The 22,588-nt window shown below is 39.7% G+C and overlaps 2 protein-coding genes across 5 annotated transcripts in view; one reads left to right on the forward strand and one right to left on the reverse strand.

Moving 5' to 3' along the window:
* tbl1xr1a (TBL1X/Y related 1a) overlaps window positions 1-22,588 on the forward strand; it is a 304,123-nt gene that overhangs the window by 266,664 nt on the left and 14,871 nt on the right. For 3 of the 4 annotated variants that reach the window (XM_072474367.1, XM_072474366.1, XM_072474365.1), the window contains 10 exons: window positions 2,215-2,434; window positions 2,816-2,911; window positions 3,939-4,071; window positions 4,388-4,529; window positions 8,890-8,953; window positions 10,430-10,527; window positions 10,644-10,704; window positions 13,604-13,725; window positions 17,159-17,233; window positions 18,748-18,875. In XM_072474367.1, the coding sequence (XP_072330468.1) occupies window positions 2,215-2,434; window positions 2,816-2,911; window positions 3,939-4,071; window positions 4,388-4,529; window positions 8,890-8,953; window positions 10,430-10,527; window positions 10,644-10,704; window positions 13,604-13,725; window positions 17,159-17,233; window positions 18,748-18,875 (1,139 nt within the window). The remainder of the gene's footprint in view (window positions 1-2,214; window positions 2,435-2,815; window positions 2,912-3,938; window positions 4,072-4,387; window positions 4,530-8,889; window positions 8,954-10,429; window positions 10,528-10,643; window positions 10,705-13,603; window positions 13,726-17,158; window positions 17,234-18,747; window positions 18,876-22,588) is intronic. The other variant, XM_072474368.1, reaches the window with a different exon arrangement.
* Window positions 3,328-22,588, reverse strand: part of LOC140389822 (uncharacterized) — a 344,727-nt gene continuing 325,466 nt past the window's right edge. Inside the window, exon 9 of the mRNA XM_072474370.1 lies at window positions 3,328-4,105. Coding sequence (XP_072330471.1) covers window positions 4,099-4,105 — 7 coding nt within the window. The 3' untranslated portion in view covers window positions 3,328-4,098. The remainder of the gene's footprint in view (window positions 4,106-22,588) is intronic.

Raw genomic sequence — 22,588 nt, forward strand, 5'->3', positions numbered from 1 at the left:
ATAACACTTTGTTACTATTAAATCAAAAATGCGAACAGCACCGTTGTCCACAATGTCATGAATGGTTCACCTTGCCATTGTCAGAAACACAGGCAAAAGATTGACACCTAAACCTCCTTGCCTGCCCTCCCATTCCTTCACTTGATCATCCTAATAGCCAAGGTGGTGGTGGAACCATCATTGCCATATACTTTTTGATCTCTTCCCATTCCCCTTCACCTAAGTAATGGCGTCTCTTTCTGTATCTACATTGTTAACACCCAAATCGCCGAGAATTTATTCCTGGTCACATCCTTTCTCTCATCTGCATGTTGCCTTGGTTGCAGTAGTCAGAAGCACAAACTCATTATATTGTAGTTAAGATCCGGATGTACCACTCTGCCACCACCAAACCATGAGATGTCTGCCTGACATGTCCTGGTTGAGTCACAACTTCTTCCAACAGAATATTGGGAAAACGGAAGCCATTGTTCTTGGCCCTCGACTTAAATTAAGTTCTCTTGCCACTAATTTCATCCCTCTCAGCTGTTTTTCTCAGGCTTAATCAGAGTCTAAAACATTGCTACTAACCCTTTTCAACTCATCATCATCCAAATCTAGCACCAATTTCACTTCCTTCTGACATCTCAGCATTGCCTGTTTCTGCTCCCTAACTTAGTGCCATTAAGGAATGCAGCACATATGCATGCTTTTGTCACCTCTAGCCTCAACTATTTCAATATCCTCCTTGCAGTCTTCCCATCCTTCATTCTATAGAAACTTCAAGTTGTCCAACATTCAACCACCCTTATCATGTCCCATTTGTCCATTTCCCCTCTCCGTGCTGACCTACATTAGCTTAATATGCCCAGTATATAAAATTTTAAATCCTTATCCTTTCATTTCTCACAATTTGCTCATCTCTTTGCAATTTGCTTTAGAATCATATCACCGTGTCCCCATTTTGTCTTATGAAATAGCCTATTGCACTATATACCCTTTCTTTGCCCCACCATTCAGATTTTTGTGTCTCTTTTCTGAAATTGTCATTCCTTGAATTTTTGTAAAAGAACTACATAAAGGCAAGCTATTGGGAATTAATTCCTTTGTTGGTGAACTTTTTTAACATTGCAGAAAATCAAACTGATTTACATCATTTACTCTTGTGCTTTGTTTAGAACCATTCATGCCCCATTTATGTAACATGATTTAAGTTTAGTTTCTGGCAAAATTAAAATACTAAAGTCTTGTGTCATAGAATGAAGGGGTAGGCACACCATTTCTTGTCAACTAATTAAATTGTTACAATTTTACATCTTGTATCTTGAATGTTTTATCCGTGCTGTCTTGTCATAGTTGCTAAATTGGTTTGACATGTTTTGGGATTAGGATGTTTCATTTTTTCTAAAGTGTCTTATATGCAGCTTTCAGTGATCCATATTTCTTAAATGCAATTCTGAATTTGGCACCCTTTGCAAAATAACTGTGCCGCCTGATCTATACATCTGCTGAACCTAAATTTGCACAAAAGCTGATTCCAGAGCGAGTGTTCCTTCACCCCAAACCAGTCTTGCAATTTATTGTTTCATTAAGCAATTTGTTGAAGAATAGCTTTTAAATTAATTTAAAACAACATATCAGCAAAAACCCTAAAATATGGTTTTAGCAGGAGATTTGAAAATGCGAAAGGCCCTACAATTTAATTCTGGGATAGATCTTTAAATGCACACAATATTGTGATCATGGAACTCGCTCACATTTCACTGTTTTTCTTCCCTGTCCTAGATTTTATGTTATTTCTTTCCTTCCCCTCACCCCCAATTTCACCAAAATAAAAAATTGTGTCTGAAAGCATTCCCAGCCAGGCTGTTGAATTTCAAAAATAACCTGAAATTATTTGCTGTCCAGAAGGCTAATATTCAACTTGATTGTACTTCTTCCTATATTAGAATGATTGCTGCTTAGTGTAAATTGCAAGGAACTACTTAATTTTCATGAAGTGAAGATTATCAGCAGTGCATCCCATGGTAATTGAGTGTGCAATGCGGCGAGCCAAATAGGAAATAAAAAGTCTAAATTCTGAATATGTGTTTTTCCTGTAGCCCTTTAGGTAGCTTTTTGTTGGACTACCACATTCTCTTGATATTCAATTCAAAGCAGTATTGGTGAAGTCTGCCATTTTAAATGTTAACAAAATACAAGATCTTTATTCTGAGTCATAGCTTTCTGTTCTAGGATGGCACACTATTTGATGGGAGGCCCATTGAGTCCCTTTCTTTAATTGATGCTGTAATGCCTGACGTGGTGCAGACAAGACAGCAAGCTTATAGAGACAAGTTGCAGCAACAACAAGCAGCAGCAGCTGCTGCCGCCGTTGCTGCTGGTCAACAAGGGGCTGCAAAGAATGGGGAGAATACTGCAAATGGAGAGGAGAATGGAGGACACACCGTTACAAGTAAGTAGAAATGAGAACACCCTTGTATATTGTCTGTTCTAGATTTCCATGGCATTTCGTGTATCTTAAGGGAAAAAAAGTACACATTTAAATCTGACATCTAACACCTGTTTCGGGCCCCTTTGAGAAATAGGACTGTGACTGACTACAGCATGCATGTTGCACATTGCAGTCAGTTTCTTCAGGTGACTGAAGTCACACTAGAGGCCCTTAAAGGGACCACTGGAGGCTGCCACCTGAAAGGTAACTTTTAAGTTTTTTACTTACCATATTATGGAGCCAGGTGGGGCAGAAGTGCTTCTCCTGGCTCTGTATTAAAACCGTAGACTGCTGCCAGCCACTGCTCGCCCCTTTACCGATTGTCCTACCCTTCCCTTCCAGACTTCTCTGATGTCCTCAGCTGGCAGCCTAGCATCCCCACCCAGCAAGCTACTTCAGGATCTGCGAATGATAGAGCTACCTCTGGATCTGTGAAAGGTGCCCATTGCTCGCTGATTCTATTCACAATTTGGGCACAGTCCAATTTCGAAGTCTAGAAATCATTATCTATGAAACTCATTGTGTGCCATTCTACTTGCAAGTGAACTTTTTCTTAGGCTGGGAATTAAAATAATATTATAAAAAGAAACATGTCATTTGGACTTTTGGTCTCTGAGCTCAGTTTTCGCAGTTTCCCTAGTCATTGAATATTTCATTCTGGCATTACTTGAGATTTTAGAGCTTTTTTCTATTCATACCTACTGTTAAAACCAATGGGCTTGATATAAGGGAAGTGTTTGAAGCTTTTGACAACACAAGTAACCGATTATTTCAAGTTCAAAGGGATAGGTCTTAGACGTGAAACGTCAACTGACTGACTGACTTCTGCTTCTCCACGGAAGCTGCCTGGCCTGAATATTTTCAGCATTTTGATTTTTATAGTTTTCAGATTTCCAGCATTTGCTTTATATTAGTTTTTTGTTGAAATTGAGGCAGTGTTCATTGTATTTTGCATTGATTCATAAGGTGAGCAAAAGTGAGAAGTAAGATCCTGCCCTCTTAAGGCATATTTATTATGGAGAATGCATAAAATATGATTCATTCTAAACCAAAAAGTAATTGTTTCTGAATAAAATTCCAGCGAGTAAAAAGACCAAATTAGATTTTGTTCCATATTTGAAATAAAACAAACATGACATTTTTACATTACAAAGAAAGCAGAAAATGAATGTTTTTAAAGATATTCCATAATGACGAATAATTCCTATGATTGTGATAAATGATTGTCCCTAGTTTAGTTGCATTGTCCATAATTCATTTAAAGATGCTTTTGACTATTCGGAACTTTAATCTAGCACATTTTATTTATTTTGTTGGAATGTCACTAGGCCTGACTCAAATAATCTATTTCAGAATATCCAGTAGAGGTTCAGTCTCGTTATGTGTTTGCATTAGTCTTTCAGTCTATTTTTTCCCTTGTGGTTACTCAACACATTTCAATTCTTTCATTTTAAAAAACAAATAGATAACCATACAGATATGATGGAAGTTGATGTAGATGTGGATATTCCATCCAATAAAGCTATGGTATTGCGCGGCCATGAATCGGAGGTTTTCATATGTGCCTGGAATCCAGTCAGTGACCTCTTGGCATCTGGGTGAGCTCTCTCCAGCAATAGCATAAATTAATGCCTGGAATCAAAAAAAAAATATTTTTTTAAAAAAACTGTTGATGCATTTGGTTCATGGCTAAACCTGAACAAACTGTTTGATAAAGGATTGATTGTTTTCAATAATTTTCAAATGCACCAGATCTGCAAAAAAGTTTCAACCTTGTTAGTCGTTCTTTGCCTAAGTATGAAAAAAGATTATTCAGAGTAAATTACCTTAAATTATCATACTTGAGAAAGCATTCTGCAGAAATTTGTAACTTGCATTTTAAATGTGATTTCCCCCCCAAAATTTATCCTCCAGATCGGGAGACTCAACAGCACGGATATGGAATCTTAGTGAAAATAGTAGTGGTGGCCCCACCCAGCTAGTACTTAGACACTGCATAAGGGAAGGAGGACAAGATGTACCAAGCAACAAAGATGTTACATCTTTAGACTGGAATGTAAGTGGCAAATTTATCTAATCTGTACTAAGTAAAATTGTCAAAGATTTGAGTAATTCTGTTTTAAACATTGTGTATGTATATGAGATTTATAAAATCCAACAATTATATTGATTAGGTATTTCTTTATCAGAAAGATTCCTTCATGTGCAGTTTGTGACTTTTCTATCAAAGGTTGGGAAATTCATACATTGAAAATTTTACAAAGGACATTCTATCCAACATTTCCCATCCTAACCTGAATTGGGCCTCTCTACGTGTTTTTTGGCTCTTGAAGTTCTTAATCCGACGTATGTAACACTATTTCTGTACCAGTGTGTTTCTGCATTCACATCTTTAATTACGTTCTATTGTTACTGATGAAAATAATATTGCCTTCAATTTACTAATCTGGTCATTAAACTGACTTCTGAAATGTATATGGTACGTAGGGAATTAATTACCAGCTCATACACAAAAATAATGGGCTGGATTACATGCTGAGGGAAGGCTCCCAGCATAAATTTCAGGGGCAACCCCACCTCTGCTTAGCTGGTTTGCCCTACTTCAGTTTTTTGGGTGATGGCCTTTAATTAATATGAAATGGGACTTCCATCTGACTCCAGGAAGATGTCCTGCCTCATAGAGCTGTGGGCCAATTGGAGGTCAGGAACTGTGCACACCAGCAGTCCCACTGTTGGCCATGGGTGGCCACTGTCAGTGCTGTAGGTAGATCATGGAGGTGGCATTCCATGATGGACATAGATATTAAGGTGCATCTGGGATCTTGTTCAGCACAAAACTTACTGCGGTGGATGGACATGGAGAGGCAAAACTGCGGGGAGGGGCCTCCGGTTGGCACTCGTACCGTGGCAAAGACATTCCTGCCTTTTAATTGGCCAGCAGCCCGCAGGGTTAAACCTGCTGGGCTTCATATTGAGCGTCAGACTGCCCCATCATCCATCAAATCAGAGTGTCGTGGAATGAGTTCCTAATTGGGCATTAAGAGTCTCAATTGGGTTATGGATGGGCGACCCACCGGCACTCGTTATAACGAGATGGAGGCAGATTGGCAGGCATGCTGCAGATGGCATAGTGTCCTAACTTACAGGTCCACCCATCTGCTTTCCTGCATGTGGGTAGCTGTATAATTCTGCCCCATATCTCTGTTTACCCTCAACCCAATATTGTTAAAGGTTTTTGTCAGCTTGCTTGTGCTCAATAAGTATGGATTGATACAAATTTGTCTGATGGGCAACATTCTTTTGAATTTAGCAGTTACTTCAATCTGAATGAAACCTCACGCAGTTGGTTAATCTTCATCTCTGAATTGACTGTGTTGGCTGTTTACCCATAGCAGGCGTGAAACAGAGCCCAACCTGTCTACCTGATGTCCAAACACATGCACTTCTGACTGCAGTCACAGGATAGTGTTTAGGAGCTAAAATTATGACTGACGTTTTTCTCTTCAACCCAATGGCACTGAGCCCAGTTGTAGCTTTTAGCTGCAATTAGCTGATTGTAATAGAATTAGTGATTATGACTCAGCTATTTGCTGAATACGCCCTTTCTTACTAGCGTAGTTGGGTGTAATTTATTTTTATTCATTCAAGTGGGCGTTGCTGGCTGGGTTAGCAGTTATTGCCTGTCCCTGAGGGCATTTAAGAGTCAACCCCGTGGCTGTGGATCTGGAGTTACTTGTGGACCAGACCAGAACGACAGATTTCCTTCCCTAAAAGACAATCGACAATGGTTTGTTTCATGGTCATAATTCTAACTTTTTAATTTAAAATTCAAATTTCACCATATGCTGTGGTGGGATTCTAACCCGGCTCCCTGGATTACTAATCTTGCTAGTACCACTATGCCACTGCCTTTATGAAGTGGCCTGAGGAGTGCAAGACGAAAAGCTCCAACATGTCTCTCCTTCCATCAACACTCGAGTTCTGTGCTACCAAAGGACTAAATGTTACACCCTTGTTCAAAAGAGGGTGTCAAGATAAGCCTGGCAACTATCGACCAATCAGTTCAACCTCAGTGGTGGGGAAACTTTCAGAAATGATCATTTGGGACAAAATTAAAAGACACTTGGACAAATGTGGGTTAAATTAAGGAAAGTCGGTGTGGATTTCATGAGGGAAACTCGAGCTGGATTATTTTGATGAGTTAGTAGGGAGGGTTGATGAGTAATGCAGTGGATGTGGTTTACATGGACTTCCAAAAGGTATTTGATAAAATGTTGCACAACAGACTTGTGAACCAAGTTAGAGCTCGGGATCAGTAGCATTATGATTAGTGGGAGACTAGAGGACTGGGAAATCTTTAGGGGGCAACAGAAAGCAACTAAAAAAGTTATAAAGAAGAGTAAGATAGATTATGAGAGTAAACTTGCTCAGAATATAAAAACAGTTAGTAAAAGTTTCTACAAATATATAAAACAAAAAAGAGTGGCTAAGGTAAATATTGGTCCTTTAGAGGATGAGAAGGGAGATTTAATAATGGGGGCTGAGGAACTGAACAGGTTTTTTGGGTCGTTCTTCACAGTGGAAGACACAAATAACATGCCAGTGACTGATAGATAAATGAGGCTATGACAGGAGAGGACCTTGAGAAGATTGTATCACTAAGGAGGAAGTGATGGGCAAGCTAATGGGGTTGAATGTAGACAAGTCTCCTGGCCCTGATGGAATACATCCCAGAGGGCTAAAAGAGATGGCTAGGGAAATTGCAAATGCACTAGTGATAATTTACCAAATTTCACTAGACTCTGGGGTGGTCCCGGCGGATTGGAAATTAGCAAACGTGACACCACTGTTTAAAAAAGGAGGTAGGCAGAAAGCGGGTAATTATAGGCCAGTGAGCTTAACTTCGGTTGTGGGAAGATGCTGGGATCTATCATCAAGGAAGAAATAGCAAGGCATCTGGATGGAAATTGTCCCTTTGGACAGACGCAGCATGGGTTCATAAAGGGCAGATCGTGCCTAACTAATTTAGTGGAATTTTATGAGGACATTACCAGTGCGGTAGATAACGGGGAGCCAATGGATGTGGTATATCTGGATTTCCAGAAAGCCTTTGACAAGGTGCCACACAAAAGGTTGCTGCATAAGATAAAGATGCATGGCATTAAGGGTAAAGTTGTAGCAGGGATAGAGGATTGGTTAATTAATAGAGTGGGGATTAATGGGTGTTTCACTGGTTGGCAATCAGTAGGTAATGGTGTCCCTCAGGGATCAGTGTTGGGCCCACAATTGTTCACAATTTACATAGATGATTTGGAGTTGGGGACCAAGGGCAATGTGTCCAAGTTTGCAGACGACACTAAGATGAGTGGTAAAGCGAAAAGTGCAGAGGATACTGGAAGTCTGCAGAGGGATTTGGATAGGTTAAGTGAATGGGCTAGGGTCTGGCAGATGGAATACAATGTTGACAGATGTGAGGTTATCCATTTTGGTAGGAATAATAGCAAAAGGGATTATTATTTAAATGATAAAATATTAAAACATGCTGCAGTGCAGAGAGACCTGGGTGTGCTAGTGCATGAGTCGCAAAAAGTTGGTTTACAGGTGCAACAGGTGATTAAGAAAGCAAATGGAATTTTGTCCTTCATTGCTAGAGGGATGGAGTTTAAGACTAGGGAGGTTATGCTGCAATTGTATAAGGTGTTAGTGAGACCACACCTGGAGTATTGTGTTCAGTTTTGGTCTCCTTACCTGAGAAAGGACGTACTGGCGCTGGAGGGTGTGCAGAGGAGATTCACTAGGTTAATCCCAGAGCTGAAGGGGTTGGATTACAAGGAGAGGTTGAGTAGACTGGGACTGTACTCGTTGGAATTTAGAAGGATGAGGGGGGATCTTATAGAAACATATAACATTTTGAAGGGAATAGATAGGATAGATGCGGGCAGGTTGTTTCCACGGGCGGGTGAAAGCAGAACTAGGGGGCATAGCCTCAAAATAAGGGGAAGTAGATTTAGGAGGGAGTTTAGGAGGATCTTCTTCACCCAAAGAGTTGTGAATCTATGGAATTCCTTGCCCAGTGAAGCAGTTGAGGCTCCTTCATCAAATGTTTTTAAGATAAAGATAGATAGTTTTTTGAAGAATAAAGGGATTAAGGGTTATGATGTTCGGGCCGGAAAGTGGAGCTGAGTCCACAAAAGATCAGCCATGATCTCATTGAATGGCGCGGAGCAGGCTCGAGGGGCCAGATGGCCTACTCCTGCTCCTAGTTCTTATCTTCTTATGAATATGAAATTGGCTGAGTGACAGTATCCATACTCATCCTTGGATTTGTAAAAATGACCAAACTTGGAGGTATTGTGAACAAGGAAGAGGATAATGTAAAAATTCAGAAGTATTAATGTTATCTTCTATTGTCTTAGAGTGAAGGCACACTTCTAGCAACAGGTTCATATGATGGATTTGCAAGAATATGGACAAAAGATGGTGAGTTTTATTCCTGTGTATTTACTTGAGCCATCTTTATTTGATCCAGTTTTATTTTCTGCCATGCATTGTATTACATATAATATAAATGTGGTCTATTCCAAGGCCTTCTCAATGTTACTCATGAAGAGGGCCTCTAGGAAGGGTAAAGACCGACCCAGGAAAATTTTAAAGTTGTATTTTTACTTTGTCATGCTTCTTTTAACTAACTATGATCTTGCAGGATTATCTGGAACTGTGTAGGAATAATCTCACCCCCAGTGACCTGTTTAATCCATTAGGTTCCAATAACAACCCAGAATGATTGCCCAATCACAAACATCAACCTTTAGTACTTTGGACTTCCTTGGGATTCCAATATCTGATCATCAAGGCTGATCATGGGGCATATCAATTTTGGAACCAAAGTTTAGAATCAACTTTCTCCTGTTTTTCTCCTCCACCCATCACAACCCCTAAGCGACCATGTACACACATACTTGTAAAGAGGCTCGTTATTGATTTAGTTATTCAGCAGCTGACAAATGCCGGTTTGACCTTTCACGAGATGAACAGCAGATGCTGTGAAAGTGCTGCTTGATAGCATCGTCGACTACACCTTTCATCACTTTGCTGTTGATCGAGGGGAGGATGAGGGGGTGGTAACTGGCTGGATTGGATTTGACCTGCTTTTTGTGGACAGGACATCTGCATAATTTTACCATTGTCACATAGATGCCAGCTTTGTAGCTGTATTGGAACAGCTTGACTTGGAGAGCAGCTGAGCCTGGAGCAAGAGTCTGCAGTACTACTGTAGGGATGCTGTCTGGGCCTGCCTTTGCAGTAGCTGGAACTTTCAGCCATTTTTTTGATGTAGGCTAGGCATTTAACATCAGTGTGACAAATGGATCTAGAGAGAAGAGCTGGCTTTGATTTCCTATTGATCCTAACTATTGGTCTCACTTATACCCAACAGATGATGTCACTACAATACATAGACTGGCTTTGCAACTGTCGTTACTTTATACCACATCAGTTATGTTAAGATGCTCCGCTTTTGTTTAACTTGCTCATGAGTTCTGAAAACAAATGCAGTACCCATCACCTCAAGTGGTCATTTGTTCAATTTCATTAAAAAAGTAACAACGTCGGTATTGTTTCCAATTTTTCCTTCCAATGCAAAAGTGTCTTTCAGTCATATAAATGCATCACTACCAAATACATACACTATAAATCACCATTGTGTGAAAAGATTCCATTATTTCAGAAGCTAATCTCCAAGGAAAGACCTGTATTTGCTGAGAAATGTGAAATCCGGCAGCTCGAGTCCGCTTGCACATAGTTCCTCTGTAAAGTAATTAATGGTAATGTCAATTTGCCCATTAACCTTTGTTGACTATAGATTATTCCATTCATTGTACAAGTTGCTGGTGGAGATCTGATAACTAACTTTTTGTTGTCTTCATTTTTTTAATGTAGTCTTTGTCATTCTTTAAGGTAACCTTGCTAGTACCTTGGGTCAACATAAAGGACCGATATTTGCATTAAAATGGAACAAGAAAGGAAATTTTATCCTTAGTGCAGGAGTGGACAAGGTAGATTCTGAAATTATTTCATTACTTCAACACAGTATTACTTTGTTACTTCCCAGTACTTATTTTGTTTTTGTGCCTTCTTCATGCTCCTAATACTTTGATTTTGTTTCATGAAGACAACAATTATTTGGGACGCACACACCGGAGAGGCCAAACAGCAGTTCCCTTTCCACTCTGGTAAGCATTTAGAAAACTTATACATTGTTTAAAGCCTGTCTGATTTAAATTGGTTTCTTTTGACTAGGAACTATTAGCACAGAGTGTGCTTAAGAGCTGTTTGATTCCTTCCCTGTTTGCTGAATTAATTTAAAGTGTCATTTTTGCATGGGATGCTGGGGATTCTCATTAACTTTGGTTGACAGGGGCAGCACGGTGGCACAGTGGGTTAGCCCTGCAGCCTCACGGCGCCGAGGTCCCAGGTTCAATCCCGACTCTGGGTCACTGTCCGTGTGGAGTTTGCACATTCTCCCCGTGTTTGCATCTTAAGGTCACGTACAACATAGAAAGAGGCCATTTAGTCCATTGCGATTATGCCAGCTCCATGTGGAGCAATCGAGTTAGTCCCATTCCCATGTTGTATACCTGTAGCTCTACAAGTTTATTTCCTTAAGCTCTCCTCCAATTTCCTTTTGAAATAATTGATGAATCAGCTTCCACCACCCATGTGGACATTAAAAAAAAACCAACTAGGTTAGTTAGACTGGCCTTTTAAAATCCTTGTTGGCTCTCTCTCATACCTAGTACAAAGGAAGATAGTTCTGGCTGTTGGAGGTTAGTCATCTTAGCTCTAGGGCATTACTGTAGAAGTTTCTCAGGGGAATGTCCTAGGCTCAACTGTCTTCAGCTGCTTTATCAATGACTCTCCTTCCATCATGAGATCAGATGTGGGGATGTTCACTGATGACTGCAATGTTCAGCACCTTTTTCTACTCAGATACTGACGCAGTCCATGTCCAAATGCAGAAGACCTGGGCTTGGGCTGACAAGTGGCAAGTAACATTCATGCCACGTAATTGCCAGGCAATAACCATCCCCGACAAGAGAGAATCTAACTGTCACCTCATGACGTTCAATTACATTACCATCACTGAATACCCCACTATCAACATCCTGGGGATTTCAGAAACTAGATTGGACTAGCCATATAAATACTGTGGAGAGCAGGTTAAAGGCTAGGAATCCAGCGGTGAGTAACTCGCCACTATCCAGGACAGAGCAGCCCACTTGATTGCTACCCCTTCCACCAACATTCATTGCCTCGATCACCGAAGCATTGTGTATCATCTTCATAATGCATTGCAGGAACTCACCAAGGCTCCTTCGACAGCATCTTCCATACCCACAACCACTATAATCTAGAAGCACAAGGGCAGCAGATAAATAGGAACACCACCAAGTTCCCCTCCATACCACGCCCCATCCTGACTTCCAAATATAGTGCCACTGCTGCTGGGTCAAAATCCTAGAATGGTCTCCTTAACAGCACTGTGGGTGTACCTGTACCACATGGACTGCAGGTATTCAGATAGGGAGGCAGTGGTGTAGTGGTATTTTGCTGGACTAGTAATCCAGAGACCCAGAGCCGTGCTCTGGGAAACGGGTTCGAATCCCGCCATGGCAGATGGTCAAATTTGAATTCAATAAAAAAATCTGGAATTGAAAGTCTAAAGATGATCATGACACCATTGTCAATTGTCGTAAAAACCCATCTGGTTCACTGATGTCCTTTAGGGAAAGAAATCTGTCGTCCTTACCAATCTAGTCTACATGTGACTCCAGATCCACAGCAATGTGGTTGACTCTTAATGCCCTCAGGGATGGGCAATAGGTGCTGGCTCAGCCAGCAATGCCCACATTCCATGAACAAATAAATAAAAAGAGGGAGGAAGTTCATCACCACCGTATCAAAGGCAGTTAGAGATGGGCAATGAATGCTGGCCTTGCCAGCGAAGCCCACATCCCTTGAATTAATTTTCTTAAACCTTGGAAACAAACCGTTTGCAAAAAAACTTTTTCAAAAGAATTAAAATTGGGGAAAATTTGTTTTCGTTTTGTTGTGTCTCTATAATTGATATTTTAGCCAGCAATTGTTTGAATATTTATTCTACGGTGTCCGATTTTCAATTTACTTCCATTGGTTGCAACGTGAGATTATGTAAATAACATTATCAATTTCTTATTTAAATACACTAATTTATTGAATTTAACGATTAAGGGCAATCAGTGCAATTTTTTGTGGCTACCATATCTATGTATGTGGGGAATTAAATGGTTTTAAATGAGTTGCTTTCCAAAGCTAATTGCTGTATGCCAAAATCAATATGTATTCTGAATTAATTCATGATGGTTGTAAACCCTTTGGGGGCATTGATTGGCATAGGCTTAAATAAATATTCTTAATTATAACCAAATAAGGTCCATCCAATTTTAGACTGGTAGTGTTTTTGAGCGAAATAGTGTAATTGATATAATCAAATGCATTTAATCAAAGAAACCAAAAGTTTCTGATAAAGCGGTCTGATTTAAGGTTGATTAATTTGCTATGCTTCACAATATATATTTCAATACATTAATTTTAGACAACATTTGCCTTTAGAGCAAAATCATGGTAGTACAAGTGCCAGGTGCATTTTTAGATTGTAGTCATACTAATGATGACTTGGGTCAAGTTACCCCGTTAGGGAAATCTACATGCTTAGCCTCCGGAAGAACGATCTTCAGAATTTCTTTTGTTGAGTTGATAGTAGGTGGAATGTAAGCATTTAATAACTCTGAACTATTTGTTAAGAGGCCGTTTCAATTTCAATTTAACTCACTAATAATTGACTGGTTAATTTTGGAACTGGCTAGATTGACTCATGGTTTTCCTATCCCTATAATTTTATTTGTTCCAAGTATTACTGGGAATTATCATGAGCATTGCTGCTTTTCTAGTTCAAATCTTTTAAAAATATATCTGTTTTTGAAAACAACTTCATCATTTTGAAATATAGTAAATTGTGCGAAATACTTCTGTTGGGATTGCAGTGCATATTAATTATCAAGAGTTAAATATTTTTCTATTTTGCGTTTACAGCTCCAGCACTAGATGTTGACTGGCAAAGCAACAACACATTTGCCTCTTGCAGCACAGACATGTGCATCCATGTCTGTAAACTAAGTGCAGACAGGCCCATCAAGACATTCCAGGGACACACGGTAATGACTACCCAGAACTGGACAGCTTTAATTACTAATCATTGTTTCTCCTGATGGCACAGTGTATAACTAATGTTGCATTGATCCAATTAGGCTAAGAGGCTTTTGTTTGCCCTCCAATCCATGCAGAGGTAGGTGACCTTAGCCAAAGTGGCAAAAGTATTGATGAAGTTTTCATCACGTGGACTGGAGTAGGGGAGATTCACTGCTACCCAGTGATCCCTTCCTGAACGAATGTGTGAGTGAGTGTGTTGAGGATGAGATTAGGCTTGGAAATTCTCGTCAAAATTTGCCATTGCTTGCTGTCTTGGGCCAAATTCTCATTGATGCAAGATGCTGAAGGATTGCAAAAGCTCATTAAATCGTTCTTAACGATCAGTTTGTGCCGTTCGGGAAGTAGGGAGTTAATTGAGATGTGAAGGTATAGCTGTCGAATACTATCACCGTTTCAACTGCATTAACCCATTTCCTGTTTTCTTTCAAGATCCTGCTTCCAAAGATTGCCAGATTGATAATTTACCATTTGTGTTCTGAAGTATCATTGAAAATTATTTTTTTAATATACCTTTCCCCTTGAGTAACTCCTTTTCTCTAGTCATGTGAGGCCACTGCACCACTGTCTTCAAATTGATACGGTGGATTACTCCTGTGCAAAGATTCTATCTGCGTCATTTGGCTGAGATTGGCAAAGTTAATTTCTAATAAAAACCCAAATGTTAATGTCAGTCAAGGCCAACATTAAAGTTTTACTTCCCCAGTTAAGAGCTGTAGCGGTTTCACATTGTACTTTCCAGGCATCTCCTTCTTTCTTGATTGTCAAATGTGAATAAAGATATTAAACTGATTAAAGTATTAATATTCCTTCATTGTTGGGGGTTCTAAATGTTTTACTCCTGAAGTAAATTTAGCCCTCAAGTACGAGCCACAAATTATACTAATGCAAGGATTTCCTTTTCGTTTAATCTGTGCAGTAAGTCTTTGCTTTAAGTTGTTTTGGTTTAACGTTTTCTTAATGGGCTGGTATTCTTGTTTAGCATTGAGGATTTACATTAAATTTGTTTCACGCTGGTGTGATGCAAGGATGCGTGACACGATCAGCGCCACTTTCACGTGCCCTCTCCCGCTTCTGACTTTCCCACTCCCTCTGACCCTGCTGTTTTCCATCGCTCCAGCTTGCAGCTTACCTCTGCGACCCTGAAATTCGAGGCTGCTCTCACTCTGTAGGTTGTGTTTTGCCTGTCGCTACTTATCTGCTAAACCTTCAGCAGTGAGCCAGAGGGACGAGGGGCAGTGGAGGTGGCGGGTGGGAGAGAGGGTGACCAGAATTTTAAGTAGGAAGAGTCGGCATGTTTCTTTTATTTTTAAATTTATTTTATTTTAAAATTCATTTTGTTTATCTGTGTAGTAATGTAGCAATGCACATGTTATTAAACCTTACAACCTTTTGACTGGATTGGTCCTATGAAACCTAACTAAAACTTATACTACATTGGGTTGTAATGGGAAAATCTAATTGGTTTTATTTTTTCATTTAAAGCTGCACTTTTCAGGAATGCAATTACAATGTTAAGTTTGTATTTCCAGCCACACAATGGAATCAAAGTTTAAAATGATTGGTTTTGAATTTTCTTCACGTTAATAAGCTTAGGTCACAGCACAATTATTTTATTCAGATAGAAGAGTTTTATTTTGGTGGTATATATAAATATATATGTATTATTTATATTCCCATAAAAGGAAGGGTGCTTGCTTCCACCCACTATTTCCCATACAGCGAATTCACAATCTAAAATTACGAGGTCTTATGCCAATTGGCAGAAGTCAGCAGTAGATTGCCTTTCATGCTCTCGCAATCACAAAATATTAGGTCTCACAGGGGATTTTAGATAAGACACAAAGTGGGGAAAGAAATTGCAAGAGTCAGTTATGCTTTTGTCCAAATCCCTGATGTAATTTTAAACTTGCTTAGACACTTCGCAGATTTCTGTTATTCTTTTTCCTTCAAATATGTGCATTTATAACCTCAAGAAAATGTTCATATATGAATTTTCACTTAAGTTTAGCAAGTGACTCCTAACTATGCCTGACATACTTGGAATATGTTGTGCATATAAAACTGAAAGAATATTGTGTACTTGAACTAAACTGCTCACCTCAATAACACCAGTCCAGTTTTATTGAATGTTTATCAAACTTTGTGAGCAATTTTTCTCTCATTCTTGATTCCTTTGGATATTTGGTGAGGTTAAAAACTGTGCCTTCTTAAAGTTATAGAGCAGTAACATTGACTTGTTGGTTTAGTTTGAAAAATGTTGAGGGAAGCAAGGGTTGCATAGTGGTTAGCATTGCTGCCTCAAAGCGCCGATGTCCCAGGTTCGATCCCGGCTCTGGGTCACTGTCTGTGTGGAGTTTGCACATTCTCCCTGTGTTTGCGTGGGTTTCGCCCCCCACAACCCAATGATGTGCAGGGGAGGTGGATTGGCCATGCTAAATTGTCCCTTAATTGGAAAAAATTAATTGAGTACTCTAAATTAAAAAAAAAAAGAAATAGAGCACTGCTGCCTCACAGCGCTGAGGTCCCAGGTTCGATCCCGGCTCTGGGTCACTGTCTGTGTGGAGCTGGCACATTCTCCCCCTTCTTGCATGGGTTTTGCTCCCACAACCCAAAGATGTGCAGGGTAGGTGGATTGGCCACACTAAATTGCCCCTTAATTGGAAAAATTGAATTGGGTACTCTAAATTGGATGTGTTTAAATGAATATTTTTTAAAATAAAAACCTTTAAAAACATGATTTCCTGAATTACCCTCTTGAACAGTGTAATAAATTTGCAACAATCCAAAAGTGTCCAATTGTGTGGTTTTTGTATATATTTAAAAATAATGCACAAGCACTTAAAAAGCAAATCTAATTTTTTTATTTTGTAAAACAAAAGATACAATTGTGTTTGAGGTGCATTTTAAGCCAATGGTCCTTTTTGCTTTGTCATTTGCTTGCTTGTTAATACATTTTATATTGATTAATTTTTGGTACGTTTTCGAATTACTCAAATTATATTTGACAACAGGATTTTTATAAAGCTAATGCGCATGCTGTTTTTTCACTTTGGAAGGCTTTTTACATTTTAAAGTCGGTTTTCAATATTGATTATAACATCTAGTTGGTCTTCTCCATTAGCTAAGTCTTCAGTAGCATATTCCTATTTTTGCCTTTTGTTATATGTGCTTCTGCATTGATGCTATAATTTTGTGTTAATATTGATTGGCATTTGAAATAAGCAAAGTAAAAGACTAATGAATGATCTGTTACCGATGCTGACAGTCCTGTGGTTTAATGCTTTTAACATGCAAGAATATATTCTGTTTATGTTTTCTCATGCTGCTGATATGAAGTGGATATCTTATTTACTTTTAATGTCCCGGTTCTGATTTCAGAATGAAGTGAATGCAATCAAGTGGGATCCAACTGGGAATTTACTCGCATCTTGTTCTGATGATATGACCTTAAAGGTAATTAATGTTTCACTTTTGTTGCTGCATTTAATTTGTTATGATTTAAATACTTTTAAATATTCTGTCACAGCTGGAAAAAAAAATGAAGATTTAGTATAGAAACCAAGTTGGGGCGACAAAATGATGGTGGATGTTTTAAAGATTTGATCTTGGTGATTGGGGAGAGCTGACTGGAAAAAAATGTAAACAAATTAAATCCAATGAGGAAGGGCAAATTTCAAATTTGTTACAACACTTAATTGCTCTTGCAAATAATATGTTTTTCAACTTCTGTGTACAAGACGTAGTCCCAAGCATTGACTTTATCTGTGAGAGTTGCTTAAATAGAATTACAGAGATCTATGGCAGAATGAGACCATTCAGCTCATCATGTCTGTATCAGAAAAAAGAGCTATCTAGTCCATCCCAATTTCCAGCTGTTGGTCCATGACTTTTTAGGTTACAGCATTCCAAGTACTTGTTAAATAGGATAAGGGTTTCTGCCTCCACATCCCTTTCAGACAGTGAGTTCGACTTCTAACGCCATCTTGTAAAAATAAATTCTCCTTAAATCTCCACTAACTGTACTCCCTATTACTTTAAATTTGTGTTTTTTTTAAATAATTGGCCTCTGCTATGGGAATTAGGTCCTATCTATCCACCTCTATCTAGACCCTTCATAATTATTGTACACCTCCCCTTTTAAGGCATAGTATTGTCAGTGACATGTTTCAGAGATTGAACCATTCTCTTCCCTGTGTGAATTTCAGTCATAACCTTCAATGTGTTATGTGGATTATATAAGTTATGGTATCTCCAAGCATCATTGGAAATCTTGGCTTGTGGATACAGTTCACCAGCTTAGAACATGAAAGACTGAGGCTAGATTAACTGCTGTTCGCTTCCACAGCACTGTACTTTGTGCTTCTGTACAATCTATCTATCTCAAATGATTTGCTACAGTTTTTCTTCCTCTCCCCATGCAATTACCTTTTGTTATTCATTAAAGGGACGTGGGCATTGCTGGTAAGCATATTATTTATTGCCCGTCCCCAATTGCCTCTGACAAGATGGTGGTGAGCTGCCTTCTTGAATCAGTGCTCCTTGTGATTTAGGTACACCCACAGTGCTGTTAAGAAGGGAGTCCCTAGGATGTCCACGGTTGTACACTTGGTTTCGCCCATATTTATTGTTCACACCATTTTGTTTGCTTGAAGAGAACAATGTAAATCAATGTTGTGCAGCACCTTCTAAGAAAAAAGGCTTTTACAGCAAATTGCAGGAATATATATAGACCTTTATGAAATTCAGTGAGAAAATTGTACATGAGCTATATAGAGTGGATGGATGTTGAGCGGAAAAGCTTTTTCTTTATTTTAGATAAATGCATATTGAAGAAATGCACATCTTCCCTTTAAAATGTTACCCATTAATGTACTTACTAAGCTGCAGTGTTGAGCTTAGTGCTACAGATGAGTTTGTAGATGAATATTTCCATCTGTAGGTTTTCATGCAATCTTTTTTTAATATAGATCTGGAGCATGAAACAAGATGCATGTGTTCATGATTTACAAGCGCACAACAAAGAAATCTATACCATCAAGTGGAGTCCAACAGGACCTGGTACTAACAATCCAAATGCCAATCTTATGTTAGCAAGGTATGAAAGAATCTTATCTACATAATTAGAAGTCCTAACTCTCTGAATTTATGGCACTTCTTTCAACGGTATTCCATCTGAAAATGCATCGTATCTCCACAGGAAAAAACATTGGTTTGCTTAAGTAAACATTAATCATTTAAATTTCTACTAAAATAGTTAACTAAATGGGAACAAATCATAAAATGGGACATTCGGAACTATCAGAAAGCCTCACAATTAAATCCAAGAGTCCTTTTTTCAGGTTCAGTCTTTACGAACCAGGAAATACGACAAAACCCACTAGTCAGATTGCTCAAGTTAATTCTTGGATTACCGAATTTGTAGTTTTCATGCCATTCCTGTAGAATTACAGTTCTCTGAATATACATGATAAATTAGAAAGAAAATCTGTTAACAGCTCCAAGGTACGAGTTGGAGGGAAGATTTATTTTTGCATTTTATACGATTAAACTGAATAGTACAAAGTTCTACACTTTACAGTCCATTTTGACAAGATTTCACTTTTCATTAGGGTTACAGGGGATGTTCAGGAAGCGCGTTTGGCACTGCTGTGGGCGGCCAGCCAGGCAGAACGAGATGATGGCAGTGGCCACTTGTTTACAGGCGAGCTACTGAAGCCTCACAATAGAAATTTTTCTCTTCCTCCCCAACTGCCAATTACTGTTTCAGGAACTACAAATTGGGGAAGAAGGATATGTTTTATAAACCAAGAAGATAGAGAAGAGTGTAGGTTTTGATGACGGAGCAGAGTACAACAACTAAAGTACTTGCATCTTTAAGAAAAATGCTGCCTATCAGTGGAATATGAAAAAAAAATGACAAGCTGTATAACTGGGATAAAAGGGTTTTGAGGCGGGCGAACATGGAGCAATTTTTGTTAAGTAGGTAATGAGTGGTTACAAATATGAATTCACTTGGCCTGTATCTTTCAGTAACAGTAGTGAAACACCCATTTTGATGGCACTCCACAGGGTAGACACTGAGAGGCTATTTCAGCTGGAAGGGGAATCTAGAACGGGGGGGGGGGGGACACAGTTTCAGGATAAGGGGTCAATTATTTAGGACTGAGTTGAGGTTTTTTTTAACTCAATCGGTTCTGAATCCGTGTAATTTTCTACCCAAGAGTGCTGTGGATGCTCCATCGTTGAATGTATTTAAGGCTGAGATAGGCTGATTTTTCGTGTCGCAGGGGATCAAGGGATATGGGAGCAAGTGGGAAAGTGAAGTTGAAGATCATAATCATGATTGTATTGAATAGCAGAGCAGATCGTTTTAACGGGCCACAAGATCTACCCGTGCTCCTACCTCTTATGTTCTTGTGTTCAATATTTTTAATTTGTATCTGTCCTGTATTACTTTAGTAAAGTTGCTGTATGGTGGTGAGAGGCAAACACTCAGAAGCTGCAGGGAGATTGTGACGAATGTATAGAAGAAGAACGCGCATACCAGGTCCCAGTCTACATTTGGGAAAGTTGCTAATTTTTTAATGAAATTAAGTTGCTTATTATGAAGGTCCCAGGTCCACACAACTTCAGCTGCCTCATCTGTGACCTTCCCTCTACCATAAGGTCAAAAGTGGGGATGTCCGCTGACTATGTTCAGCACCATTCGCAACTCTTCAGATACTGAAACAGTCCATGCCCAAATGCAGCAAGACCTGGATAACATTCAGGCTGGTGTTGATAAATAGCAAGTAACACTCGTGCCAGGCAACCACTATCTCCAACATGAGAGGATCTATCCATTTTCCACTGACACTCAATTGTATAACCATTGCTGAACCCCCACTATCAATATCCTGGAGGTTACCATTGACCAGAAACTCAACTGGACTAATTGGAAAGCTTGTGATATGTGTGCCATGCAAGATGTAGAAGGTTTTGGATCCACAAGATATCCAGGACAGTTATATCTGCAAGAAGTGCCAGAGGATAGCAGTCCTTGGACAACATGTGGCTGATTTTGATAAGACTCTCTTCACTGTGCACCATAGAAGAGGGAGAGAGGTTTCTGGAACAGTCGTACCAGAAGGTGGTCACTCCACATCATGATAGGTAGGCAAGGATGAGTTTACTGATGGCAGGAGAGTGGGTGACATTTGTCGAAAGGGAAAGAGACAGCAGATCCAGGAAACCCAGGACTCCTTGGAGCTGTCTAACAGGTATGAAATTTTAGGTGGCTAGCAGTTAGCAACGCAACTGAATCAGGCTTGGATGACTCAAGGGAAAACCATAGTATCGTGGTGCCTGAGGCTACTCTGAGAAAAAGAGAGGGTGGCTGGTAGGCAGATTAGAATGGTGGTAGTAGTGGGTGACTCAATAGTTTGATGGATCGACAGTTTAGTTTGTAGCCTAGATCTTGAGTCCCGTATGGTCTGTTGCCTCCCGGGTGCAAGGGTTTAGGACATAACGGGTCGGCTGGACAAACTTCTGGAAAGGGAGGGTGAACAACCAGAGGTTATCGCTCATGTGGGAACCAACAACATAGGGAGGGACAGTTTTGAGGTCTTTCAGGACCAGTTTCAGGAGTTGGGGAGTAGGTTGAAACGTAGGTGGGGGGCGGCGCGGTGGTTAGCACTGGGATTACGGTGCTGAGGACCCGGGTTCGAATCCTGGCCCTCGGTCACTGTACGTGTGGAGTTTACACATTCTCCCCGTGTCTGTGTGGCTTTCACCCCCACAACCCAAAGATGTGCTGGTTAGGTGGATTGGCCATGCTAAATTATCCCTTAATTGGGAAAAAAAATAATTGGGTACTCTAAATTTATTTTAAAAAAAGAAAAAAAAAAGGCTGAAATATAGGAGCTCCAGGATAGTAATCTCAGAAATACTACCTGTGCCACAATCTTCACCATTTAGGCAAAGGCAGATCAGGGAAGTAAATGTGTGTCTTGAGGGGTGGTGTTGAACGGAGGGGTTTAGATTTTGGAGTCATTGCGATCAGTTTTGCGAAAGGAGAAAGCTATTCAGAAGAGATGGGCTTCACCTTAGCCGAAATGGAACCAATCTCCAGGCGGAGAAAGTAAATAGTATTGGATTTAAATTTGTACGGAATGGGGGTGGGCTGATTAATGGGCCTAGTTTTAGAAGAACGAGTGACGGCAAAAGAGAGAAGATGGGGAATAGGGAAAAGGAAGTGAGAGAAAGCTTGAGTGTTGATGGTGACAAAGATGCCTCCCAAAGGGCAAGAAAGAGATAAGGGCAGGGTTAAATTGTATGTATGTAAATGCACGGAGTGTGGTGAGCAAAACTGGGGAATTGGAAGCAGAAATTGCTCTAGGGGCATATGACATAGTAGCATTGACAGAAACATGGCTCAAGCCAGAACAGGATTGGATACTTTTTATTTTTGCAAAGCATTTTATTAAGGCATTTATAATTTTATAATAATAACAGTAAACAGTATACATACAAATATAAACATAGTGCAAAGACCGCCTCCCTCCCTCACAAGTCCCACCTTCTCTAAACAATTATCTAACTTCTCCTCTCTCTCTCTCTTCCCCTCCCCCACCTCTGCTGACAGTTAGTTTTCTCCAAAGAAGTCGACAAACCACCTCCGGACGAACCCTAGCATTGACCCTCTTAGGGCAAACTTTATTTTCTCAAGTCCGAGAAACTAAGCCATGTCACTAAGCCAGATCTCTGAATTTGGGGGCTTTGGGTCCCTCCACGCTAACCATATCCGTCTCTGGGCTACCACGGGGCTGT

The sequence above is a fragment of the Scyliorhinus torazame genome, chromosome 14 (assembly GCF_047496885.1).
Source record: "Scyliorhinus torazame isolate Kashiwa2021f chromosome 14, sScyTor2.1, whole genome shotgun sequence".
NCBI lineage: Eukaryota > Metazoa > Chordata > Chondrichthyes > Carcharhiniformes > Scyliorhinidae > Scyliorhinus > Scyliorhinus torazame.